The 23,964-nt window shown below is 40.2% G+C and overlaps 1 protein-coding gene across 1 annotated transcript in view; it reads left to right on the top strand.

Moving 5' to 3' along the window:
- The first annotated feature begins 13,335 nt into the window (after positions 1-13,335).
- The window catches only part of SLC35F2 (solute carrier family 35 member F2), a 74,870-nt gene continuing 64,241 nt past the window's right edge, over positions 13,336-23,964 (top strand). Inside the window, exon 1 of the mRNA XM_036745789.1 lies at positions 13,336-13,488. Coding sequence (XP_036601684.1) covers positions 13,385-13,488 — 104 coding nt within the window. The 5' untranslated portion in view covers positions 13,336-13,384. The remainder of the gene's footprint in view (positions 13,489-23,964) is intronic.

Genomic DNA, 23,964 nt, shown 5'->3' on the forward strand with positions numbered 1-23,964 from the left:
GGGAAGAAACCCCACTCTACTTTTCTGATCTCCCATTAGATTCCTCTCTTGCCAAGCTGAAAAGAAATACAAATCTCTTGGTCTTTGTAGGCATCCCAAGCCTGAATGGAAGGTTGTTACAGGAGCACAGACAAGTGGGACAGTTTTGAAAGTAGCATGTGGAATTTATACTTTTTTAAAAGAAAGTAAATGATATGAAATGATTTATAGTTTCATATACATCGACTGGAACATTGTGTTCTGCTTTGCATACGAAATACTCTCCTTTTTGGTATTTAAATTTTGAATAAGAGAAACAAAAGAAACAAAGAAAAGAAATGACAAGAATTAACAGCTATTTAGATGTGTTGGGGAAGTAAGAGAAAAGAATCAAGCATGATACTGAGGTGGTTAACTGGGGTAACTGGAAGAAGCATGGTAGTCCCCTCAAAAGTATTAGGGAAGTTCAGGAGAGGGGAAAGGTTTGGGAAAAAATATAATTAGCTGTATCACCTGATAATGGCCTATATCACCACGGCTCACCAGAAGCTGAAAATATATCACCAGACTGGAGTTCAACAGAGAAACTAGGATTTGACAGATATGTCTAGGAATCAATTGCAGAGAGGTGATAGTTCAATTGATGAAATTGATGAGTTCTCTGAGAGAGTCTAGGAAGATGAGAGAAGAGGGTCAAGGGCAGAGCCTTGGGGGCACTGACAGTTAGGAGGCAGGCTATGGATGATGATCTAACAAAGGAATTTGAGAAGGAGCAGTTAGACACGTAGAGGACCAGAAGAAAGCAGCGTGTCATGAAAAATCAAAGAGGAGAGAGTAGTAGGGAAGAAAGGGTGGTCAACAACGTCAAATGCTATAGAGAGGTAAAAAAGTATGAAGCCTTGAGAAAAGGTTATAGATTTGGCAATTAAGTGATCACTGGTAAGTTAAATAGTTAATCAACACAAACATAAGATCAAGAACCGTTCCTCAATGGATAAGGGATCAATAAACAATATTTTCAAAAGAGTAGTAAACTATTAACAATCACATTAAGGATTCCTCTAAATTACCAATAATGAGAAAAATATAAATCAAAACAATTTTGAATTTCACTTCACACCTCCCAGGCCATCTTCAGTGCACTAGTTACTCTCTCCTCTTCTCCCCATCTTGACCAATTCACTGCCCTTTTTTCTTGAATCCTTTAGCCTTGGATTATTCCCATCATTTGTTGCCTTCACTCCTACAATGCGCTACTTAGTGAAGGTGAAGAAAATCATGCAGCCATTTTGACCGGGTCCACTACAAAGTTACATTACATAATCTCAACTGGGTTCTCACTACTGCTAAGCAATTCTACTAAACCTCCCATTTCATTTCTCACTCTCCACCATGGCTGTTCCAAAACTTTTCATCCCTCTCCAAACTTTTCATGGTTCCCTCTCCTCCTGCTCTCTCAACTGAAAATCTTGCCTTATATTTTACAGAAAAAATTGCAGCCATTTTCCATGAACTTCCCTTCCCCCTCTTGCTCATCTCCTATCACTCAGATGCCTTTTGTCACTTTTTCCTCCTTTACTCGTGTCTCACGTGATAGTGATCTTACTCCTTACCAAGGCTAACTAAGCCCTCTATTTATCCAAGTCAATCTGCTCAACAGATTGTCCCCTCATTCTCATTCTTTTTACTTATTTTCAATCTCTTGCTCTCTATTGACTCATTTCCTATGGCCTACAAACATGTCTATGTCTCCCCTATCCTGAAAAAAACAAACAAACCAAAAAACCCTTCCTTGATCCTTCCATCTCTGGAATGTTGTCCAACTTCACCACCGCCTCCTGGTTTCCCTGACTTCTTTCATGACTCATTTCAAATCTTGTCTTCTTCAAGATCTTTTTCCTGATGCCTTCCATTTTAGTATCTTCCCTCTGAGATTACCTTCCATTTATACTTTATATATTTTGTATATTTGTTAGCATTTTTCTCTCCTCTATTAGAATGAAAGCACCTTGAGGGTAAGGACCATTAAAAAAAAATCTTTCTTGATATCCCCAGCACTTAGTACAGGGTATGGCATGCAGAAATTGTTTAATACATTCATGTTGACTGACTGACTTACATGAACTAATGCAGAATGAAGTAAGTAGAACAAGAACAATAACAAAATCCAAATTTAATGTTGCATAATATGACAGAACTTAGCCTCAGAGAAGCCGTGATATTTTCTCCCCTTTGAAGAGGAGGTTAACTATAGCTCTGGGATGTTGCATTGCATTGTCTAACTTAGTTGATATTTTGGCTAGTTTTACTGATCTCCTTTTTTTTCCCTCTTTCATGTTTATTTTTTTTAAAGGATTGGCTTATTGGGCAGGGGAGAGAAAGGAATATATTCAGAAATGAAGATAAGCTAAAAACAATATATATATTTTAAAAATTGATTGGGGCAGCTAGGTGGTGCAGTGAGTAGAGCACCGGCCCTGGAGTCAGGAAGACCTGAGTTCAAATCTTGCCTCAGACACCTGATACACTTACTAGCTGTGTGACCTTGGGCAAGTCACTTAACCCCAATTGCCCTGCCTTCCCCCCCTGCAAAAAAAAATCAGTAATTGGGGAGTTAAATGCTGAAGCTTGAAGCCAGATTACAAGGGGTCAGTAATTGAGTGAGGAGAAGAAGAGGCAATGAGTGTAGATAGCTTTTTCTAACTATAGTGAAAGGGAAGAGAGATGCATGACAATAGCTTGAGGGCAAGGGCAAGTGAGGATTTTTTTAAGGTGAGGGAAACTTGGATGTTTTTGGATATAGCAGAAAGGAGACAGTATCCTTCTGTATCCCACTGAAGCCTTTGGGAATTACATATACTCACCTATAGCCTGCTTGTCTGCTCATCTTTTTTTTTTTTAATTAGATTTTTTTTATTTTTAGTTTACAACACTTAGTTTTACATGTTCTTGCGTTTCAAATTTTGTTCCCTTCCCTCCCCTCCCCCTCCCCCCAAGACGGCATGCAGTCCAATATAGATTCTACGTAAACCTTCGCATTAAACTTATTTACACAATAGTCAAGTTGCAAAGAAGATTTATGACAAATGGAATGAATCATGAGAGAGAAGAAACAACCTACCCCCCAAAAAAAGAGGGAAAAAAAGAGCAAATAGTTTGCCTCAATCTGCATTTAGATTCCACAGTTCTTTCTCTGGATGTAGCTAGCTTTTTCCATCATGAGTCCTTTGGAGCTGTCTTTGAGCCTTGTATTGCTGAGTTAGTCATCACAGAATCAATATGTCTGTGGTTGTGTATAATGTTCTCCTGATTCTGCTCCTGTCACTCCACATCAGATCACGTAGGTCTTTCCAGGGCATTATGAAGTTCATATCTTCCCTTGTCTGCTCATCTCAAGTGGAGATTTCTTAACGTGTAGACTCAGCTAAGGTAATTGTGAAATACTGAGTCCCTACAGAAGCACATGACAAAAGTTGACACATGTACAGCCACACAGTTTCAGAGAAATGTTCATGAACAATGGTCCTGAACACTAATGTTCTGTGTAAAGGAAGATATATTTTAATTTTCCAGGTAGTGTGATCTTAGAATCTACCAAGAAGTAGCTTTCTTGAGCAAGGCCAGTCTAGAGGTTGGCTGCCTTAAGAGTAATCCCAAGTTCAAGAGTTCAGGATTAGCAAGAACAAGCATTACCTATAAAAGGGATAAGTTAGAAACCTTTCCAATAAGATCAGGGGTGAAGCAAAGATACCCATTGTGACGTTACTATTCAATATTGCACTAGAAACACCACCTATAGCAATAAAACAAGAAAAAAATCAAATAAATAGGCATATGTAAAGAAGAAACAAAACTATCACTTTTTGCTGATGATATGTTGGTTTACCTAGAGAACCTGAGAGCATCAACTAAAAAAACTAATTGAAACAATTAACAACTTCAGCAAAATTTCAGGATATAAAATAAACCCATACAAATCATCAACACTTCTATATATTGCCAACAAAACCTAGAAGGAAAAGATAGAGAAATTCCATTTAAAACAACTACAGACAGTAGGGAGTCTATCTGCCAAGACATATACAGGAACTAGATGAATGCAATTACAAAACATTCTTTATACAAATAAAGACATATAAATACCTAGAGAAATATTAATTACTTATGAGTAGGCTGAACCAACATAATAAAAATGACAATACCACTTGGATTAATGTACTTTTTTGATGACATACCAACCAAACTACCAAAGAATTACTTCATAGAGCTAGAAAAAAAATAACAAAATATCAAGAATATCTAGGGAATCAATGAAAAAAAAAAGAAGGAAGGGGGCCTAGCAGTATCAGATCTCAAGTATACTAAAAAGCTATAATCATCAAAATAATTTGTTATAGGGTAAGAAATAACAGCAGCTAGGTAGTATAGTGAAAAGTGTTGGAACTGAAATCAGGAAGATTCATTTTCCTGAGTTCAAATCTAGCCTCAGACACTTACTAGCTGTGTGACTCTGGACAAGTCACTTAACCCTGTTTACCTCAGTTCCTTGTCTGTAAATTGAGTTGGAGAAGGAAATAGTGAATCATTCCAGTACCTTTGCCAAGAAAACCCCAAGTGGGTTCATGGAGAGTCAGACATGTCTGAAACGACTCAACAACAAGAAATAGCCAGGTTGCTCTGTGGAACAGATTAGAACATAGTATACCAAAGCAAATGAACAAAGTCACAGTGTTTGATAAGTCTGAAGATCCCAACTATTGAAGCAAGAACTCATTATTTGACAAAAATGTTTGGGAAAGCTGGAAAGCAATCTACCTGAAAGTAGGCATAGACCAACTTTGACATTATTTACCAAGATAATGTTGAAATGGGTAAATGACTTAGACATAATGGGTGATATCTTAAGCAAGTCAGTAGAGCAGAGAAAAGGCAAAAAAAGGAAAATGACAAATGCTAGAAGGGATATGGGGGGAAAAGCACCCTAATACATTGTTGGTGGAGCTGTGAACTAATCCAGCCTTTCTGGAAAGCAATTTGGATCTAAGACGCAAAGACTACTGAACTGTGTGTACCCTTTGAATCAGCAATACTGCTACTCAGACTATATCCTAAGGAGATATAAGAAAGAGGAAAAGGACCCATATGTAAGAAATATTTGTAGCCACTTTTTTGTGTGATGACAAAGAATTGGAACCTGAGGGGATGCTCATCAACTGAGGAATGGCTGAACAAGCTATTGCCTATGAGCGTGATGGGATACTATTGTGCTGTAAGAAATGATAAAGGGGATGATTTCAGAAAAATCTGGGAAGACCTGTATGAACTGATGCAAAGTGAAGTGAGCAGAACCAGGAGAACAATCTACACAGTAACAGCAATACTGTAATGATAATTAACTGTGAAAGACTTAGTAACTCTTGTCAGGATTCCCATGCTGAGATTACCTCTCCTTTTTTACTCCTCTATTAAGAGACACCCTGTTTTCCAGAGCTAAAGCCCAGAAAGCAAGCCGTGCCCTGATCTTGACATAATAACAATCCTATGTGCTCACTCTCTGGATGAACTCATCCACAGCACAACCCCAGATTCATTTCACCAGCACCAGGTGGTCTCTGAGCTTGGACAAGCCCCTGCAGTACCTATGTTCTGGTCATGAAGCCCTGCTATGAATCAACCTTGTCTCATTGTTGCTCTTGGGGAATGAAGAATATTGCTCATGTGGATCTATGACTGAACAGTAAGAATAAAGTCATAGCAAAGAGAAGCAAGGATAATATTTGCTACTGTTCTATTCACCCCCCCCCCCCCCACTGTTACAGTGAGTTATTCTTAACAGCGTAGGTTTCATGGGAAAGGGATTACCTTTCTAGCAGCTCTAAAATATGCTTACCTTCATGCCTTCTGGGAGAAGTCTATGTAGGACCCTGTGGGAAAGAGAGATTTTACTGGAATGTCACAGAGTTTCCTTGCTATTAGCTTCAAATTCAGTTCCTTTCTAAGGAGAGCTTATGGATTACTGTGTTTGTGCGTGTATCTGTTTAAGCACTCTTGCAAGCTGCCTGAACCTTTTGCATATTCTATGGGGTGAAATAAAGACTCTCTTCTACTCAATATGTATTTATTACTTTGAGTGTTTATTTAGGAGTTGGGGACCCTGTTACCTAAATTTATGGAAACATACACAAAGATGTATCTAGAGATTTCCTGGAGTATACTGTCTAGGTGAGTGTATAAAAAAGAGAAAATGACCTTTTTGAGTCAGTTCATGAGACTGGGCTTGGGTCCTAAAAGGCCAGAGCTTGGGGATCCTTGGGTCATGAGTTATATATCATACACTGCGGTGTCAGGGTCTGGATATGTGGTTTCATTTTCATCAGTGATGAATATAGATCATTATAGAAATGTCATCAAACTTGTATCATTTTACTTTTATTTAATATCCTCATTCAAGTTTCATTTTACTATTGCAAATCATTGCTTTATGTGACCCTGATTTTATCTCTAGGATTTGATTTAAATGTTTCTTTCTAAGACATCCTATATCTTATCAAATCTCAGGGCTATTGTATTGTTATACCAGAAGTGAGTGAGACACACGACAAGAGTTTAAGTTTTAAATGGAGAAGTTTATTAGCCGGCCACCGTTCGGGGAAATAGAGTCTCCCAAATCAAAACGGCCCCGATGCCAGTGAAGAAGCAGTATTTATACAAAAATCTAAGTACAGATGTTAGTTATCTCTTGAAACTTACATGTTATTTTAGCAGGCTCAATAAGCCTTTGTTAACTTTACAGAAAGAAAGGAACCCCCGAAATAGATTGTAAATACAATATATCAGATAGCTGACTTAAGTGTTGACTGAATTACAACCCAGTATCTCTTCGTCCAATCTGCCATACATCCCACGGGAGCATGAGATAAGAGCTAGGAGCAATCACAAAAGAAAAGGGAAGTCAACTTAGTAAAAAAAGGAAGATCGTTAGGCTTTCCTGGTAACTAGCTTACATTCCATGGGAATATCTCAGGGGCCGTGGGAACTCGCCAAAAGGCAGGAACTCAGCCTGTTCTTTTATAGCACTCTGGAGTTTGCGATTAGGGGCTGGGGGCAGGGTTTTTAGCAATAGCTGGCTACTCAGGTATCACAGTATGGCCCCAGGACTTTAAGCTATCAAGACATTAAAATCTTTTACAACTTCTCTTTAGTGGAGACTATTGATATCTTGTGCCAAATTTAGGCACAAGTGAAGCATTATCTTAGTGTTTTACATTAGGAGGATCCTTTCCATATGATAGAGATAAGTAGCAAGATTTGTCATGAAAAAAATAACTCTTGCCTTAGGTGCTTATGATTTGCGTAATGGTCATGTGTTCCTATGTAATCAAAACCTTTAATTTTATGTATGTATGTTTGTTGTTGTTCAGTTCTTTCAGTCATGTCTGACACTTTATGACACCATTTGGGGTTTTCTTGGCAGAGAGAGTAGAGTGGTTTGCCATTTCCTTCTCCAGCTCATTTTATAGATGAAGAAACTGAGGCAAGCAGGGTTAAGTGACTTGCCCAGGGTCACACAGCTAATAAGTATCTGAGGCCAGATTTGAATTCATGAAGATGAGTCTTCCTGATTCCAAGCTGGTGCTCTATCCACTGTGCCACCTAGCTCCTCTAGTGTATGTTAATTAATAAATAATAATTCTGCAAATAGGTCTTTTAGGGTAAGATGTTTCATTTAAATTATTAATTGCATTCTTACGCATATAAATGTATATATGTATATGTATATATACATATGTGTATGTGTACATATATAAAATTTCAATTCAATTCATATTCAATTCTAAATTCAGTTCAATTCAAATCAAATTCAATTCATATTCAATTCAAAAACATTTATTAAGTTCCTGCTATGTGCCAGGCACTGTGCTAAGTGCTAGAGGTACAAATAAGAAAAAGAAAGATAGTCCCTGTTTTCAAGGAGCTTACAATTTAGTGAGGGAAGATACCACATAAAAGGATGCTGGAAAGCAGAGTGGGAGGGGTGGAGAAAGCATGGGGCCCCCAGCTAGCATCCTGTGGAATTCAAACCAAGCAGAGCAGCTGATGGAAAGTGGAGTGATGGGGAAACTCCTTTATAGAGATAAAGGAAAGCTTTAGGAGGAGTTTTGTGCTCCACCCTCCAGCCTTGCAATGACAGGGGAGAGGAAATTGAGGGAGTTGGAAAGGTGTTGAGTTATCTTGTTCTTTGGAGTTCAAACCAAGTAAAGTCTAAGAAAACTATCCTTTTTGTTAGAATGTGATATATTTTGTTCTTTTTCATGGTATAGGTCTCTATATCTTGATGTAGCTAAGGGCAGTGTCATTCATTTTTGAATCAAATAGAATATCTGGTCATAGTGTCTTTCACATGAGGTAGCTACGTGACTCATTGGATAGAGCTGTGTGGGCCTGGAGTCAGGAAGGCTTGAGTTCGAATGTGGCTTCAGACACTCATTAGCTGTGTGATTCTGGGCAAGTCACTCAATCTTTGTTTGCCTTAATCCACTGGAGAAGGAAATGGCAAACCATCCTAGTATCTTTGCCAAGAAAACTGCATGGACAGACAGTATGGTCTATGGGGCCATGAAGAGACAGGACTGACGACACAAGTCTTTCACTTAGAAGGGACATTTTTTTTTTTTGTGGCATGAATGTGTTATTTGTCCTTCATTTTCAAAGAGGACCAATGATGTCATGTAATGGTGGATGTCTTGATTCATGCATGAGTTTGATTTAAGTGAGATAGAGTTGCAAAAAGTCATCAGCCTCACTCTCTCTTCCAGAGTCACTGAAATTCAGTGGCAGGACATAAGTCAAGATGACTGGTGATGGCCCTGGATACAGTAGATGACCTTGGCATCTTTGCTGTCTAACCAAGCTCTATGCTCGGTCATAACGCCTGCTTCAGCTGTCTTCATGACTGTTGGAACAAATCTTTCTCATCCACCCATTTTGCTAGGGGAAGTCTTCACATGCTTGGGGTTGACACCCCGCTAACTCACTGATGGGTTTGAGGCCTGTCATTACCCTCAACCTGGTTTAGTCTGTCTCCTGAGACAATTTACTAGTGTGTGACTGCTGTGCATGTTACAGCTTCTTGGTGCCACAGGTTAGAGATGACTGCCAAGTAGACACCAAAGGTGGATGAGCAGCTCTTAAAAGGGCTTAATAAGCCCTTACATTCAAGGTGCCAGTCCTTCTTGAATACCCCACATGAATGAACAGTAATGTAGCAACCTATCCTGCTTCTCTGGTATATCTTACAGCATTTAGTACTATACTTTTATGCTTAATAAATGATTGATTAATTGATTAGCTTATGTTACAACTTACCTTTCCTATAGTGAGATATTTACAAGAATTTGATTTCCTTTAGTTGGTACAAGCTATACTCTCTTCATGGCATTCTTATCTCATTTTCATCCATGTCCTTCCTCCACCAAAGCCCTGGAAGACTCCCTCTACTGCTCTGAAGGATTTGTAATATCATCAGTGTGGATACTCCTTCTATGATCCAACCCATCCATGCCCTCTCAGCCTGTGAAACTTTTGTCTATGCCTTTCTGTAAGTTCTTCCAAGGGGGTCCACCCAAAGTGCTGGGGGCCTTTCTCTATATCTTTTTACGTGGATGTAGGTGGACCATGTAAGTTGCCCACAGCTTGTCCCTGACTCTTACCTCATGAGCAGCCTACCTTCTTTTTTGATAGTTCACTTCTTTGATGGCACCCTTTATGCCATGTCTCCTACACAATCCTTGGCAATATGATGCAGCTTAGATGTGCCCACCACATGCCTCTCATTACCATTTCAATGACCCTCAACTTTAATTCATTAGAGATTATAACATTCCATGAACTTGCAGCCACGCAGCATCATCAAAAAGACTTTTTTTCAGGGAGAATCTTAAGGATCATTAAAACATCAATAATCATTATGTGAATTTTGTCTGTAGAGGGTTCCCACAATAATTAAGATTTCATACCGCCTATAACTTAGTGGATGGCATTTGCCTGTAGTGACTTTCCTTGATTACACAGCTAGTAAATGTCAGAGGAGAAATTTAAACCCAGATCTTCCTAGTTCTAGGTCTAGTATTAAACTAGGTTATATATTTTTGTCTCTGCAGTCATTAAAAGGGAGGCACAGTTTTCCAAACACAATCCAGCACTTTCTCCTCCTATTCAATTCCAGGTGCAGTTCATTATCCATCCACTGCATCTGTCCAAGATATATTTATTGATGGGCAAACTGTATAGAGTATCCATCCAGTAATATAGCATGACCTGGAAAATAAGCATTACCCTAATAAAAGAACTAATCAAATGAATTTCTCTAAGCAAAAATGCTATATAAGCACAGAATAATATTGATTTGTTCTCCTTTTTGGTCATTTGTATCACTTTCCTGAAAGCCTTAAATAATTCTGTCTTTTTTATTTTTTTTTGGTTGATTGGTACCTTATGTACTTAGGGCAATTGAGATAAAAAACAAGTTGATTCTGAGTAGGATCCTTCAAATGCTCTTGTAAAAGCGAATACTGAAAACACAATTGTAGCAAGACATCTATGAATCATGGTGAGCCTCTAGTGGTGACAGGTATGTTTACCAGAATGATAGCAATAGAATTTTTTTTTAAACATAGACTTTCAGTAGTCACTTAAAAAAAAATCAACCAAAGTATAGACAACATTTTAAAAGTTCAAATGCGTAATGTCTAGATGATACTTGCAGTTTAATTAGTTTAAACATTAATCATTGGATAAAGAAGTTATGAATACTTATAGCCACAGCTTCCCTTATTCCCCTCATCATTTTCCTTCCTTTTGCACATTTAATTTCTTTTCAATTAAAAAAGATACAATTTAGTTAATTTATTCTTATCATGGTGTTCAGATGTGCCTCACGTAAGCAATCATAAATTTTCCAACTTGTCAAAATTATACATAGTTATAATTATAACCTTGAATTTCTTGATTAGTGCCTTGAAAAATCATAATGTATCCTTAATGGATGCATGTACCTTTATCATTCCATGTTATAGTAGAGATACAGATTTATGCTTCTTATTAATAGCTGCAACACTGGAACTTTTTTCCCCTCTTTTGGAAATCTGTTACAAATAATGAATATGAAAAGGATTGCCATAGAATCTTCCCCAAAGAAGCATAACATACAAAAGCCTTGTTTTATCAGTTGACTCTGATAAAGCTTTTCTTTTTGTACTACTAAAGCCTAAATTATTTTTTGCATTTTTTTACTTCGATAAAAAATCATGGATAGATGCCCAGAAACCCACTCAAAGTATTTTAATCCTGATACTGAAATAATGCAGGCCGATCAATATTCATCTCTGGGGATGACCTCATTTTGGAGTAATGCTGGGGCAGTGTTAAAGTTACTGCCAGCATTTAAATTCTCTGTTAGGGATTTGGGTGTAACAGAAAGAACATGGGACTTGCAATCCGAAGATTGGGCTCAACTTCCAGCTGTGCCACTCAATAGCTGGGTGACCTAGAGTAAGTCACTGAACCTCAGGCTTGTAATTGATAAAACTCAGATAACTATAATCTTACTACTTATCCCACAGAGTTGTGAGGAAAATGCTTTGGAAACTTTAATGTGTCACACAAAAAAGCATAAGCTGTTATTATCACTGTTTTTAAAGGAGTATTTTTTTTAAGAAAACACACATCATCAAAACAATATTGCATACGGTTTTAAAGAATCTGCATATATTTGTCACTATTTCCTTCTCCCACTACATTAAATTTCACATTTGAGAGGCTGTTGTAGTAGAAAGACTCTTAAACCAGAGGTCAAAGGACCTATGTTCAAGTCCTGTTGATTCCACTTTGCTGTATCAAAATTGCTTTATAGTTATATATAGAAGTAAGGTATTATTTATTGGGACATGAAGTTAGCTTCCTTCAAGCCCACATATTTTAAATCATAACATATTGGAACGATTCCTTTTTTTTTGCTAATATAAACATGTAATAGTTTCAGAATAATCCTCTTCTTGCCCTACATTAGAAAGTCATGCAAATATCATTTTTTTATTCCTCTTGATTTTTTTGGGGGGGAGGGATATGATAGAGCGCTTCTTCTCTTTTTTGAAGTTTGATGATTTAAAAAGCAACAATAATGTCACTTCCAATAGCCCTTCCCCATCAAAAATGATGCTCCAAAGAAGTTTAAAAAAAACCCCAATAAAAAACAAAAAAGTGACACATTGACCATGTCTGCCCATTCCACACCTGTGCTCTACCACAGAAGAGGGAGGCATGTTTCATTATCAATAAGGAATGTCTCTTTGCAACTTTAAAATATAATTTCTTACTGGAAGTCTCTTTGGAGTTGCCAACCCCTTTAAGTCTTGGCATACTTCTTTGAATTTATCATAGCTTGGGTCATTTGGAGGGGAGGGGTAAAATAGTAAAGAAAAAAAAGGCAAGGTCAGATCTTTGTGTCCCAAGTGTTTTTCCTCTTAGAGAAGCAGAGGGAGGGCATGCTTCCTTCTTAGGGCACACAATGCTCTGAAATAATAACATGAAAGAAATGGGTTGATCCAGAAGCTCCAGGCACCAGTTCCAAGAGGTCTGATATTGCTTTCAATTTCTCCTTAGCACATGGGTTCAGCTAATGGAGTGGCACAGGGACAGGGCATCCCAGAATTTGTGCCAACCATCAGAGCTGGCAAACTTACTTTGTTTTTGTGCTGTGACAGCTTGCGGCAACTCTGAATAATAAAGGGCCAGCTAAAACAGGTCCAAGAAGGAAGGAAATACACCATGCCTCACATAAGAGAGAAATGTTCTCACTTTCCTTTCATACTTCCAATAGTATTTTGAAAGGAAAATAACACAGGACCAAAGGAGGTTTAATTCTTTTCAATTAATCAGAGGGAAGGAGCTTGGGAGATACCTGGGAGGGGGTAATTCTTTAAAAGAATGTTTAGGTATCTGCTAGCTCTCTGTAATCTGCTCAAAGCAATCCGGGAATTAAAAAAAAATCATATCATATCATTTATTGATAGTAAATAGGAGTCATAAAAACATGAAGTGCACATAAGGTCTCAGAACCGACTGCCCATGAAAGTAAGCTCCCTTTTCTCTGCCTTCTGTGTTCTTTGCACCCCAGAGCTGCCAGTGTTATAATTTGCAAATGGATTGTCTGGCTCTCCTCTCCCGATTGTTAATGATTTGCTGCAGAAGAAGCAAGGCAGAAAGAGAAGGATTCCGCGAGTTGGAGAGGAGTCTCAGCTTGCTGCACACAAGCGCCGCCTCCTCCCTGCCCCGGCCAGCAGGCAGGCACATTTTGGTGGAAATCCCACAGTGCTAGACCAGAGCGAGGCAGACGCAGATCCTGCACATGGAGGCGGCTAGTCCACAAGCCCCAAGCTCCTCGGAAACACCGGGACTTCTTAGCAATTTCATGAACCTCCTACTCAGGATCAAAGAAAAAGTCTTCACCTGGTGAGTACAAAGAATAGAGGGTGCAGCTGCTCGGGGAGGAGGCTAGGAGGGACGGAGAGGGCGAAATGCCTTGGTAGGCAAACTGTGCAGCTACTAGAGGAGTCACCCACGTGGCTCCCCGAAACTACCACCTCACCAGAGCTGAATTTCCGGAAGGGGAGCAGAGGATGCAAAAACTAGATCTTCGAAGGACCCAAAATCTATTTTTGGCCGTCCAGCCCAAAATGGATGTTAGAAGTCATCAGGCTTCTTGAAGTGTGTGTTCGCATGTGTGTCCCCGCGCGTGTATGTGTGTGTGTTGGGGGGGGGAGACGACGTTTTGGGAATCCCCCTCCCACTTCCGTCTTTCTGTGTCTGTCATTCTCTGTTTCTGTCTTTGTCTCTGTATTTCTCGCACACTGACACACACCTTAAAAAGTGTATTCTGGGTGATTTGAGAGACATCCACCCTGTGGAAGCTTGTACGGCTGGTCCCTCCTTGATTTCTCATAGGGGAGAAAGAATATAAGTTCTTTGAGAGCAGGGACTAACAAATAATGCCGTACTTTTATTTTGACTGTAAAACAGTTTTGATACACTAAAGTGGAAGTAAGAGGTCTTGGAGAACCTAGATCCCCCGACCTCTCGTTTGGGTTTCTTTCCGCTAGAGCAGGCAGCCTCTCAAAAGTGAAATTTTCGATTGGAGGCTCTCAGTAACTACTTGTTGGTTTGCTTAATTGAGGGGAGCGGGGGTGGTGGTGGAGGGAAACAGGTCGCGCTGAGGGCGTGCTGATAGGCCAAGGAGGTGAGCTTGCAGATGGGACAGATTCTTGCCTTCCGCCTATATGCTAGTGAATTCCTGTTTGCTTCCTTGACTGTCAGGTAGGGAGCCAATTGACGAGTTCATGAGAGAAGTCTGGCTCTAGCTGTCTGCTGCTCACCGTCCGACTGTTCTTTCAGAATGTGCATGGGTACGATAGCAAGGGCGGTCCCCTTAAATCTACTGAGGCAGGGACAGGACTACAGTCTTTTGTGTTTCCTCCTAGCACAGTACCCTGATTCGGTGAATGGATTGACCGGCGGACTGGCTTGTTGACTTTATACAATAGTAGTAGGTGTTTTCCGTGACTTCTGGTATTTGAAAGAGCATGGACAGGCACTGAGGGCAGGACAAGTAACCGAAGTGATAGTATGTTCCAGGGGTGGGGAACCTGCAGACTCGAGGCTACATGTAGTCCTCTAGGTCCTCAAGGTCAGCCTTTTGATTGAGTCCAAGTTTTATAGAACAAATCCTTTTATTAAGGGGATTTGTTCTGTGAACTTTGGATTCAGTCAAAGGGCAGAAGTTGAGGACCTAGAGGGCCACATGTGGCTTCGAGGCTGCAGGTTCCCCACCCCTGGATCATTAGCCTAAGAAGATGCCTTTAAAAGTAGAAAAATATGCAAAATAGTTGCTGGGTTTTATACGTGTGAAGGTCCTGAGTTATTTAGCTCCAGGTTTTCAGACCTTGATTTGGACAGTGAGGATAGTTGACACTTCACCGGGAGGATTTCTAAGCTCCTGAGCAAAAGAGGCTATAAGACTACTTTTTGAAGATAGACGATGGTTTTGGAATGAAATAAAAAATTGTAAATTTCAAAATGTCTGAATTTTAGAGTACGGGGTATTACATCTCTACCCCATTTATGAACAAATCACTTTACCTTCTAGGACCTCAGTTTCCTTATCTTTAAAATGAGGTTGAATTGGAAGGCCTGTGAAAGTCCTTCCAACACTAGCGCTATGATGCTAATATCCTGTGGTATTTGGAATATAAGCAACTCAACTGCAATTTATACTCTCATATACTTAGAGTACTAAAGAGATTAATTTGACATGCTTATGGTTACACCACTAATGTGTGGCAGAGGCAGTACTTGAACCCAGGTTCTCCACCAAAGGCTGAATTCAAGGCTGGTCATATAAGCCATAATGCTACTCCATGCTTCCTCTGATCACATTGCTGTTGTTAAGCCGTGTCCAGCTCTTCATGACCCCATTTGGGGTTTTCTTGGCAAAGATACTGGAGTGGTTTGCTATTTCCTTCTCCAGATAATTTTACAGATGAGGAAACTGAGGCAAACAGTTAAGTGTCTTACCCAGGGTCACAAAGCTATAAATGTCTGAGGCCAGATTTGAACTAAGAAAGACGAGTTTTTCTGAGTCTAGGCCCATCACTTTATCCACTGCATCACCTAGACACCCTCATCTTATGTATATAATACCATAAGTGAGTCCTCTTTTCCCCAGCTGGAATTGCTTTCTTTCTCCCTGGCCTCTCACAGTACTTTGTGCCTACATCTCTTATAAGGTTTATCACATACTGGCCTGTATTACAGTAATTTGTATTCCTATCTTATCTTTCCCACTAAATTGTAAATTTCTTGAGGGCAAGAATGATTCATCTCAGATTTTCCTACAGCATCCAGTCTGGATCTCTTTTTTGCCTCTATCACAGTCTGCTTTGTATCATACTTATTTAGGTATTCTGGTGCTCCCCTTCCCATGTCCCCCCCCCAATACTGTATAATACTTGAAGGTAGGAACTGTAATCTTCATCTTTGTATTTCCAACGCCTAGAGCTGAGCTCAGTAAATATTTGTCGAATGAATAAAGGGTTGAGAATAATCCATAAGGTCAACTAGACCTGAAATTGTTTCTCAACTCTTTTTCTTCCTCCTTAAGTTATTAAGTCTTTTTTTTGGAGGGAGGAAGGCAGGGCAGTTGGGGTTAAGTGACTTGCCCAAGGTCACACAGCTAGTAAGTATGTCAAGTGTCTGAGGCTGGATTTGAACTCCTCTTCCTGACACCAGGGCTGGTGCTCTACTCACTGCACCACCTAGCTGCCCCTAAGTTACTAAGTCTCATTACACCTTTGCAACATCTCTCATCTTCTTCCTTCCATTTACACGACCATCAGGGTGCCATCTTTATTTGTCCTGATATGTAGCTTACTGATGGGGTTTAGACTGTGGGAATCCCCTTGGACCCCAAAAGAATTTGGGTCCTATTTGTTTGAGGGGGGAATGATAAGAGTACAGTCTCTGGGAACCCCCTTGAACCTGATGGAATACAGTCTCTGGGAACCCCCTTGAACCCTCCTTGAATCTTCCCCCTAGATCTGGCCTTCCCCTAAGGCTATAAGTTTTTCATGCCCAAATAGCTTAGGCTAGCCTTCCATTGTTTGGTTACCTCTGGATTGCCTTCTGTCTGTTTTCCACCCTTGATCCTGATCAAAATATCTATGCCCTAGCTCTGTTACTTTAGCTCTTTTATTGTCTTTCGTCTCCAGGTAGCCTTCAGCTACTTAAACTACCCTTAATCCCATTCTCTTCGAGGAGAGTTCAAGGGGGTTCCCAGAGACTGTACCCTCATCATTACCACTGGACCTGGATGGCTCCAGAGGAGAAAGTGAGGCTGGTGACCTTGCTCAGCCCTTCCTCACTTAAATCCAGTTCACTTGCAAGTCATGGCATCATCTTCCCGATGTCATGGTCCTCTTCGACCACAAAGGACAAATGACCCTCATCCTAATTCAGGCTCTAAGCACTTCTTGACTGAACTGTTTCAGTTGCCTCTTAATTGGACTCCATCTAATCTTTTGAATCCTTTAAGCCACAGCCAAAAAATTGTCATTCTTCTGCTTAAGAAACTTCAATGGCTCCCTATGGCCTCTAGGATAAAACGTTGAATGCCATTCGCATTTTAGCTCTAGCCCACTTTTCCAGGCTTATTTGCCCAAGAATACTTTTCATGCTCTACTTTCTAGCCAGACTGACCTACTTGGGCTCTCTGTCAACATCATTCCATCTCTCCCCTCTGCTTGGGGTGCGTTTCCATAGGATCCTAGAGTACTGCAAGGGCTCTTGTCACTTGGCCTCTTCACAGTCTTAGCTTCCTGTAGTGCTAATCTCATCTGGCTCTGGCTCTTGCCTCTGTTTTTATGCTGGCATTGCTCCATGCCTGGACAGCACTGGCTGTCCACTCACACTTCACAGAGTCCTTTACTTTTTTTTTTTAATTTTTCACATTTTTATTTTTGGAGGGGGGAAGGCAGGGCAATTGGGCTTAACTGACTTGCCCAAGGTCACACAGCTGGTAAGTGTGTCAAGTGTCTGAGGCCAGATTTGAACTCAGGTCCTCCTGACTCCAGGGCTGGCGCCACCTAGCTGTCCCCCCAGCTGCTCCCCTTCACTTTCTTTAAGGCACATCTCAAGCACTACCTGCTACAAGATGCTTTCCCTGATCTTTCCAGCTGATAGTGCCTTCTCTCACTTGTTATTCAGTAGTTTTAGCTGTGTGCAACTCTTTGTAACCTCAGTTGAGGTTTTCTTGGCAAAGATACTGGAGTGGTTTTCCATTTCCTTCTCCAACTCATTTTACAAATAAGGAAATTGAGGCAAAGAGGGTTAAGTGACTTGTCCAGAGTCACACAGTGATTACTTGTCTGAGGCCAAATTTGAACTTGGGTCTTTCTGACTTCAGGCCCAGCACTCCATGCACTGTAGCTACCCTGCCTTCCTCACTATTTTGTATTTATTCTGTACATCCTTAATCAGTGTTGTGCAGTTGAGAAATCTCTTGCCCAAAAGTTAGGATATTGGTTCAAATTCTACCTTTAGCTCTTGCTTTCTGTGTGACCTTGGACAAGTTCCCGAGTTTCAGTTTCTTTTCTGTAAAATAAAGTATTTGAATTGGAAAGCCTCTGAGGCCCCTTCCAGTTTCAAATTTGTCATCTGGTGTTTTCTTCCTTGGCCAAACGTCAACTTAACATGAAGGATTGCTTCATATTTTGTCTTTATCTTTTGTTCCCAGTTCTTAGCACAGTGCCTGGCTGTAGGCACTTTATGCTTGTATTTCCTACAGGACACCTTTCCTGATACCTTAAGCTGTTAATGCCAACTTCCTTTCTCCTCAAACTGTCACATTTATAGGCATCTTGCATCATCACTTACATGTTGAACCCTCGCCTCCACCAGAAAATAACTCCATGAGGGCAGGGACCACTTTTCATGATGTTTTTGCATTTCCAGCTACCTTAGGGCTTTGTCTTTTAAAATTATGATTTAGACCTGTTTGGGAAATGCCTAGCTCTGTAAGGGGAACATCCCTGCGGAAAACTCCTAGTAGGGGAAAATTTTTCCACAGATGGACAGATCAGCAATTAGTTTGTAACGTATGGTGTTACAGAATTGCCTGGGGGACACTGAGAAATTAAATGACTTGCTTTGGATCATATGGCGAGGAAAAGCCAGAGGTCCTTAATAAAGCCTTGTTGAGAATATTCCCTTGCAGACAACTTTAAAATCAAAATTTTTTTTGCCTCAAATCAAATTTTGGAGTGGCAGAGCCAACAAAAGGGAAGAGGGAGACATTTTTCCAGCCTAAGAAAATATAGGAGGCTATCTAGAGAGGTCTGTAATATTTGGGTGTGCATGGGCCCAGAGCTCAGTAGGAGCACCAGCAGGGGGCCTTTGGAGGCCATTGTGACAGCAGCAGCCGCTTTGGGGTCTCTCAGTCCAGAGACCATAAGGGAGTGGGATAACTGGTTATATTAGGAAGGCAGAATTTATGATTTCAAAGAGAATCTCATATGTGCCTAAAAGGTCCAGAACCGCAAGATATAAGGAATTCTCTAGGCAGAAGGCAGGAGAACTAAAGCATGTATTTACACTCCACAATAACAATCCCACAAACCAGCGTCCCCATTTTGATATTTTCATCAAAAGCTTCCAGGCCCAATAAGTCCGCCTTATAAGGGTAACCAAAAGGCCACAGAGAAGCGAGATGGTATAAGGCAAAATCGTATACATGCTTCCCCTCTACGGTAAGAAGATTACCCACTAGCCTCTAGTCAGCTCTGCTACTGGCAGCTCAGCTTCGGCTGTAGGTGTCTCTGGCTCCAACCGGAAAAGGAAAGGAGAATCTTCAAGCTGTCCTCTCCCCTCTTATAGAGTTTTTGACATCATCAAGCGCCGCCTGAACGACCAGGGCCGATTGGTTCTTGACTTGGCCCCTCCCCCAGCGTAGACCACGTTAACACACCTCCCCTCAGCCAGCGCCACAACTCATCACACAGGAAGCTCTGGTCCTGCCCCGGAAGAGCAAGCCCCAGCGTCCAGGGAAGCTCAACGAGGTGAGCTGAGTCATTCAAAGAAAACAAAGTCCATTCTGGCTACACTGGTCAAAAAGAGATTACAGGGGACCACTTGCTGGCACAGACTGGCAGCTCTATTGCCCATAAGCAGTTCTTGGTCACAGTTCCAGAATGGAGAGGAGCAGTGGCTCTGGTCACAGTTCTAGGGCCAAGAAGAATGCTAGCACTTGTGGCTGCAGGGGAGCAGGGACCCTTCCTAGATAAAGACTAGAGTACAGGCCAGGAGAGCAATGACCCTACCTCTTCCAGGATAACACCATCTTGGAAGCACCAAAAACTTGCAGATCTCAGAACTAAGTGAAAACAGAAGCACCAGGTGATCAGAGCCCAACATTAACATAAAGTTCAAAGCAAAGAAATAAACTGAGGAAATGAGCAAACAACAACAACAACAGAACTTAATCATAAAAAGCTATTATGGTGGCAGGAGAGACCAAGAAATAAACTCAGAAGATAATAATGTGAAAACAGCTACAAGAACGCCCCTCCCACCTCACAAAAAAAAAATACTAATTGGACCCAAGCCCAACAAGAATTCCTAGAAGAGTTAAAGAAAGACATAAGATTGGTAGAGGAAAAATTGGGGAAAGAAATGAGAGTGATGCAAGAAAATTATGAAAAGAAAATTAATAGCTCAGTAAAAGAGGCACAAAAATACTGAAGAAAATATCACCTTAAAAAACAGAATTGGCCTAAGAGTAAAAGAGGGGGCAGCTAGGTTGTATAGTTTATAGAGTGTTGGTCTGGGAGTCAGGAAGACTCATGTTCCTGAGTTCAAATGTGGCTTCAAACACTCACTAGCCATGTGACCCTGGGCAAATTATTTAATCTGTTTGCATCAGTTTTCCTCATCTGTAAAATGAGCAACAGAAGGAAATAGCAAACCACTTCAGTGTCTTTGCCAAGAAAACCCCAAATGAAGAGTCAGACATGACTGAAACAACTGAACAATGTAACAACAACAAGTAACAACAACAAAAGAGGGGCAAAAACTCACTGAAGAAAAGAACTTCTTTAAAAGAAGAAAGAACTCCTTTAAAAGAAGAATATGCCAAATGGAGGTACAAAAATTCACCAAAGAAAAAAACTCCTTAAAAAGCAGAATTGGCCAAATGGAAAAAGAAGTACAAAAGCTTAATGGAAGAAAATAATTCCTTAAAAATTAGAATTGGGCAAGTGGAAGCTAATGACTCCATGAAACAATAAAACAAAGTCGAGAGAATAAAAAAAAAAAGAAGAAAATGTGCAATATCTCATTGGAAAAACAACTGACCTAAAAAATAGAAGAGATATTTTAAGAATTATCGGACTACCTGAAAGCCATGATCAAAAAACAAAGAGCTTAGACATCAAATTTCAAGAAATTATCAAGGAAGACTGTCTCAATATCCTAGAACCAGGGGGTAAAGTTGAAATTGAAAGAATCCACCAGTCACCTCCTGAAAAGAGATCCCAAAATGAAAACTCCCAGGAATATTATAGCCAAATTCCAGAGCTCCTAGATGAAGAAGAAAATACTGTAAGCAGCCAGAAAGACACAATTCAAATAGTCAGGATCATACAAGACTTCCAGGGCACTTGGAATATGATACATCCCTGAAGGCCAAAGAGCTAGGATTACAATCAAGAATGCCCTGTGCAGCCAAATTGAGCATAATTATTCAGGTGGAAGGACTGATATTTCATGAAATAGAGGACTTTCAAGCATTCCTGAGGAAAAGAACAGAGGTGAATAGAAAATGTGACATTCAAATACAAGGCTCAAGAGAAGCATAAAAAAGATAAATGTGAAAGAATAATCCTAAGGGACTCAATAGGGTTAAACTGTTTACATTCCTATGTGGGAAGATGACACATGTAACTCCTAAGAACTTTATTGTTATCAAGCTAGTGAGAGGGAGTCTACATAGACAGAGGGCATGGGTGTGTGTTCATTTCATTGGGATGATCCCCGCCAAAAAGAATGTAGAGGTGAGAAAGAAGGATACACTGGGAGGAGTGGGAAGGGAGAGGTAGAATGGGGCAAATTTTCTCACATAAAGAAGTACAAGGAAGAGCTTTTATAGTGGAGGGAAAAATGGGTGTGTGGTGGCAATACTTGCACCTCAGTTTCACTGGAATTGGTTCGGAGGAGGAAAATACACACACACTCATTCAGTTGGCTATAGAAATCTCTCTTACTCAATTGGAAAATAGGAGGAAAAGGGGATAAAAGCTGTGGAGGGAAGATTATAAGAGGGAGGATGGATTGGGGAAGGCAGTGCTTGGAAGTAAGACAGACTTTTGAGAAGACATGGGGTAAAAAGAGAGGAAAAAGACTGAGGAAAATGAGATGGAGGGAAATGCACAATTAGTGATCCTAACTGCCAGTGTGAATGGGATGAGCTAATACATAGAAAGGAAGCAAACAGCAGAATGAATTGGAAATCAGATTCTAACCGTATGTTGTATACAAGAGGCAAACTTGGAACAGAAAGATATGGACAGAGTTGAAATGAAGGGCTGGAGCAGAATCTATTATGATTCAAGCTGAAGTGGATAGGGAAGGGGATGGGAGGGAGGGAGAGAATCTGGAACTCAAAATTTTAAAAAGAAAGGGAATGATTAAAATAAATAAATAATATCTTTTTTAAAAAAGTGAACATTTTAAAAAATACTTATTGGATTGAATTGGATTTTTTTTGGTTCCCCCGAACCTTGTATCTCCTCCAGCACCTGGTGCAATGCTCTACAAAAATAAAAAAGTATTTGCTAAGATTCTCCTATGTGTTAGGCTCTCTGCTAGGCTCTGAATATAAAAAGACAGATACAAAAACAGTCTCTGCTATCAATGAGCTTACAGTTTAATGGAGAGAAGCAACATGTACACTGATAAGTAAATACAAAGTATTTTGTTGTTCAGTCATGTCCAACTCTTCATGACCTCATTTGGGGTTTTCTTGGCAAAAGATACTGGAGTGATTTGCTATTTCCTTCTCCAGACCATTTTATAGATGAGGAAACTGAGGCAAACAGGCTTAAGTGACTTGCTCAGGGTCACACAGCTTATAAGTGTCTAAGGCCAGATTTGAACTCAGATCTTTCTGACTCCAGGTCCAGTGCTCTATCCAGTCTGCCACCTAGCTGCCCTAATATAAAATATATAGAAAGTCAATATGAAGTAATGTTGGGGAGAGGATGGGCCTGAAGACTAGAGAGTAGGAGTCTCTAATCTTTTTTTGTCGTAGATCTCTTTGGTAGTCTGGTGAAGCTTATGGGCCCTTTCTAAGAATAATGTTTTTAAATGCATAAAATATAATAGGATTACAAAGAAGACCAATTATATTGCAGTACATTTACTTAGGATTAAGAAAAATTTGCAGACCCACTGAAATCTATCCATGGATACTTTAGAGGTCTGTCATTTTGTGTGAGAGGTGGTACTTAGGCTGAGCCATGGGGAAACTAGAGATTGTAAGATGCAGAGCTGAGAAGGGCCTGCATTCCAGGCATAGAAGTGGAAACTAGAATATTGGGCATACAGGGAACATCAGATGTGTGTATAGGTAAGAAATGTTCAATAACCTTGAAAACAGGCTGAATCTAGGTTCTGTGCCAAACTAAGGGGTATTTTATTCTCGAGGCAGTAGGAGCCATAGGAGCTTCTTGAGCAAGGGAATGACATGGTAAATCTGCATTTTAGGAATATCAATTTGGCATCTGTATGAAGGATGGCTTGAAGAAGGGAAAGACTGGAGGCAGGAAGTTCTATTAGGAGGCTCTGGCAGTAGTCCAGGAGAGAGGTTATGAAGATGACCTAGGGATGTGGCTGTGTAAGCTGAGAGAAGGAGACAACTGGAAATGTAAGAGATACCGAGGGAATAGAACTAATAAGATTTGGCCACAGGAAGTATCAAGAATGATTCCTAGGTTGTAAACCTCACTGACTAGAGGGATAGTTAGTGCTTTTGAAAGAAACAGAGAAATTAAGAAGTAGCAGGATTCAGAGGAAAAAAATGACAATTTTGGATGTGTTGAATTTGAAATGCTAATGGAACATCTACTTGGAAATGTTTAGTAGACAGTTGATAATCAGCTGACGAGGCTATACACAACAGGCACTTAAGAAAAGTTAGAATTACAATGAATTGAATGATTCTTATTTCTCCCTCTCCTTTTTAGATTCCCTTTGGGAAAATGGAGGACCCAATGATGCTATAAAGGACTTCTAATGAGTAGAGTCTTGTGTAGCCCAAATCAGAGTCAAGGATCAGTGACCTGTATTTCCACGGGATGCCAATATGTCAAGGCATGCCAAAGG

Source organism: Trichosurus vulpecula, chromosome 2 (genome assembly GCF_011100635.1).
Source record: "Trichosurus vulpecula isolate mTriVul1 chromosome 2, mTriVul1.pri, whole genome shotgun sequence".
NCBI lineage: Eukaryota > Metazoa > Chordata > Mammalia > Diprotodontia > Phalangeridae > Trichosurus > Trichosurus vulpecula.